General features: G+C 41.5%; 1 protein-coding gene across 1 annotated transcript; it reads left to right on the forward strand.

Annotated features, from left to right (window-relative positions):
• The first annotated feature begins 650 nt into the window (after positions 1-650).
• LOC311147397 (G-protein coupled receptor 4-like) lies at positions 651-3,841 on the forward strand. The gene is made up of 2 exons (XM_084184095.1): positions 651-780; positions 1,106-3,841. The coding sequence occupies exon 2, from the start codon at positions 1,112-1,114 to the stop codon at positions 2,087-2,089; it is 978 nt and encodes a 325-aa protein (XP_084040221.1). The 5' UTR covers positions 651-780; positions 1,106-1,111; the 3' UTR covers positions 2,090-3,841.
• Positions 3,842-4,157: the final 316 nt, after the last annotated feature.

Genomic DNA, 4,157 nt, shown 5'->3' on the forward strand with positions numbered 1-4,157 from the left:
CCTACAAAAATGTCCATTAATTATAATCCACATAATAATTCACATTTCCTGTTGCTGCAGGATTATTTTCCGGCTGTAGAAAACTGGCTAAAATTCAGATCCTACATCTGTACAGAAAATAGAGACAGTAGATCACTCTGTAGCTCAATTGGTAGAGCATGGCGCTTGTAACGCCAGGGTAGTGGGTTCGATCCCCGGGACCACCCATACGTAAAAATGTATGCGCACATGACTGTAAGTCGCTTTGGATAAAAGCGTCTGCTAAATGGCATATTATTATTATATTATTACATCTGTTAAAACAAATATGAGGCAGTTGGAATGATCATATTTAGGCAAAATGTATTAGAAAAACAGAGTACAGCAGAAATACTGTGAACATCATGGGATATCATTACGTGATGTGTTATTCAGTGACAGTGACGGAGGCAGATCTGGTTGACACATTTTTTATAGTTATTTCTCTGTTGCCAAGTAATTAACGCAACAATGACAGGCACATTTGAGCTTCTTAACTTCCTGCTGTGGTTTTGTGACATGTTTCATTTGATAATTTCATGACTTCTGTTTCACCACATGAGCGTCATCATACAAATAAATATCTCTATGAGTGTCTGTGCTTTCCCAGCAGACCATGGCATTACTTCACATCCTGGTCAAACACACACTGTTGGCATATCGTTTGGTATACTGACTATTCAACTAACACTCTCTTCAATGAGGTTTTCCAATAAGACGTTCTGATTTTGTTGCTAAAGTGCAGCTAATACAGGATTTCAGGTATGTTTTGATTAGTTCTGTTCAGTTAATAATTTGATAACATAATAAGACTCAATCAGGGAGAGAATTCACATCAAAGTGTTTTGAGTTTCATGGTAATTTAGTGGTCATCTATATGTTTTGTTACCCTCTAGTTTTAATGATACTTTATACCCTCTAGTTTTAATGATATTTTATACCCTCTTAGTGTAAAGTAGAAAGTGTGGATTACAACAATATCATTTAAAGAGTAAAAGCATCAAGTTGCAGGCTAAAGTAATGTATAATGGGGTAAATACTTTCTACACTATCCATATCAACTAAACATATCCTCTTGATTCACTAGGACGTCATGGACATGACTCCCATCCCCAGCTCTGGTAATAATAACCTGAATGATGCCAACACTTGTGGAGTGGACCTCAGCCAAGATGCCATATACCTTCCTGTAATCTACGGCATCTTCTTCGTCATTGGCACTCCCCTCAATCTGATGGCTCTGTTCGGGCTCTATCGTCTGATCAAGACTGAAAACGTCTTACCGGTGTACGTGATCAACCTGCTCCTTTCAGATCTCCTCCAACTGTTCACTCTACCTCTATGGATGGACTACTATAGCAGGGGTCACAGCTGGCGATTCGGGTCCACTTCCTGCCAGTTATTGGGGGTCAGTTTCTACGTCAGCATTTACACCGGCATTGCCTTCATGTGCATCATCGCTTTGGAGCGCTACCTGGCCATCTCCAAGCCTCGGCGATTCCAAGCATTGAGAAAGCTGAACTTTGCACGATGGATAGCCCTGAGCATATGGGTCGTGGTGGCCTTGCCTCCATCCATCGTCTTGCATACAATGCAACCCAACGACAATCACACCCTGTGTATGGAGAGATACCCTTCCAAGGAGGGCTTCATCACCTACCGATTGATCACATTAACCCTGTCCTTCGTCTGTCCCCTCTCCTTCATCTTGTTCCTCCACCGGAAGACCCTGAGGTCTTTGTCGGCCATTGGTGCCTTGGGAGCCGAAGAGAAGCATCGCATCAGGGGTTTTCTCATCCTGCTGGTGGTCATCTTCATCCTGGTCCTCGGCCCCTACCATGTCACAGGATGTGTGAAGTACATTGGATTGCTTCTCCACGGTGACGCCTGTGAGTGGGAGAAGGCTGTGTTCGTGCCCTATCAGCTGGGCAGGGGTCTGCTGAGCCTCAACAGTCTGCTGGATCCTGTGCTTTACACCTTCCTGAGGAATGACTTCAGGGCGGCTGCGGGCCAGTACCTGCCCTGCCTGAGGAGGATGCAGGACTGTGAGTCATCAGAGGACCACCACTAAGAGCACTAGTAGTCTCTCAGATCACACAGAGAGACCCTGATTCTATCTACACCCAAACCAGACATGTGTAACATACCGGTACATGATGTACTTAGCTAGATACTATGTCTGTTTATTATAATGTAATAACCAGCCTTCGAAGAACCATCAATAGGGCCACTATTATCCTTTCAGATCACACAGAGAGACCCTGATTCAACCTGTGATAACTATTAATACTGAACCTCATTCATAAATACAGCAGAACAAAGGTTATGCTATGGAAAAGGAAACATCTCTAAGATTCAGTATATATATATATATATATATATGTATTTTTTTTATTATTTTAATTTTTTTACCAAAACGGTTTGTTTCTCTGAACAGTGCCAGTGGGTTTTAGAAAGTACATTCTTGATTGAGACAGACGTGGTTTGCCTCCTATTGCCACAGCCAGGAAGTTGCCAGATTTGAGATTTCATGTGGCAGGCAGCTGGTCTCGCAGAAGGACTGGTGTCCTCATAATAAATTCATATTTCCTCTTTCAACCACCAAAACAATGGCACAAAAAGGAACTTGCCTGTAAACACATCTTGTTCCAAATCAACTGGAAGTTGTTTTACAAACTTGTTTTACAACTTTGTGTAAACAAACTTACAAACTAGACATAAAACATATAAGATAAACTGCTGAGGGACTGAACATAGCTTTAATCCTTGGTTGTCTACAATAGTGTATATTTGATACTGTAGTACTTTGATGATTTAGAGTTGCCTCTGGCAACTGAAAGGGATGGTTCGACCAGACCGTTCTACCTATTTATAAATAGCATCATGCCCAGCTGAGGACAACATGTACAGAATAATTGGAAGTGGTTTTGTAATGTGGGGCAATGTGTAATATTGCAGCATTGCAATGTAAATCAATCTATATCACAAACATTTAATTTAAAACATTTAATTTAAAATATAACTAGACATATCATGACACCTTTCAGATTCAATTGATTAAAAGTGTTTCATGTTTGCATAAAAATTATATAGATTATATACCATATGTTACTATAGCCTATAGGGGCGCAAAACTAATGAAATCTATAGTGAGTTCCTAATGTGGGTTTCCATCTGTGCTACCACACTGAAGGAGCTAAAGATGATGCCGTTGACATAGTAACACGTACCACTTGACAATATGTGCATTGTATGTCCAATTTATCTGCCCACAGAGACTTATCACCTAATTCTAGCTCTATGGTTGAGGCAGTCAGTCCACACGGCACTAAATTGAAAGGAGACAGACTCCTGTAAAATTGCTCTTGATTCATAGAACCGCCAAATCAGTAAAAATACATTTTCTCTAATCACACGTTATGGCCAAGACATATATATATTTAATCAATGCCTTTCCTCTGTGAATGAGCCAAGCATTATTGCACGGATTCAGATTGATACTAGTTAATTGTTGCACAATGCATTAAAGAGCGCTTTAATTATAGACGGCAGACTCTGTCTTCTCTCTGCTGTCACTCTTATCCTGCTCTGGCGTTCGTTCATTAGGGTCCTGCAGACCTGATTTGTCAATGGAGGCATTGTAATAACCCTGGCTCCTAAAGTAGGGTAGCTCTAACTCGATGCAGTCAGGCTCCCACATCAGAAGTTATTGATCCAATAGACTGTAATGCCTCCCTGATCCATATCACAGTCTGCTTCTTATCAGTGACACACAGGGATGCTTGCCATGCTCAGATTTTCAATAAAGTTCCATGCATGTGAATGCCTGCGAGAATATGGTCGTGTGTGATTTACATTATCAGGGGGATCTTATAGCATGCAATTATAAACTGGCCCTCACAAGTTGATGGTAATCCGTGTTAAGGGTGGTGGGTGGATGTCCTCGATGTGGGGTGTGGAGTCAATGAACAAAAAACACCATTTGCCTCGTGCAGCACGACACATCTCAACATAGAGTTGATCAGGCTGTTGATTGTGTCCTGCGGAATGTTGTCCCACTCCTCTTCAATGGCTGTGCGAAGTTGCTGGATATTGGTGGGAACTGGAACACGCTGTCATACACGTCGATCCAGAGCATC

The sequence above is a fragment of the Coregonus lavaretus genome (assembly GCF_964263955.1).
Source record: "Coregonus lavaretus genome assembly, chromosome: 1".
NCBI classification, from domain to species: domain Eukaryota; kingdom Metazoa; phylum Chordata; class Actinopteri; order Salmoniformes; family Salmonidae; genus Coregonus; species Coregonus lavaretus.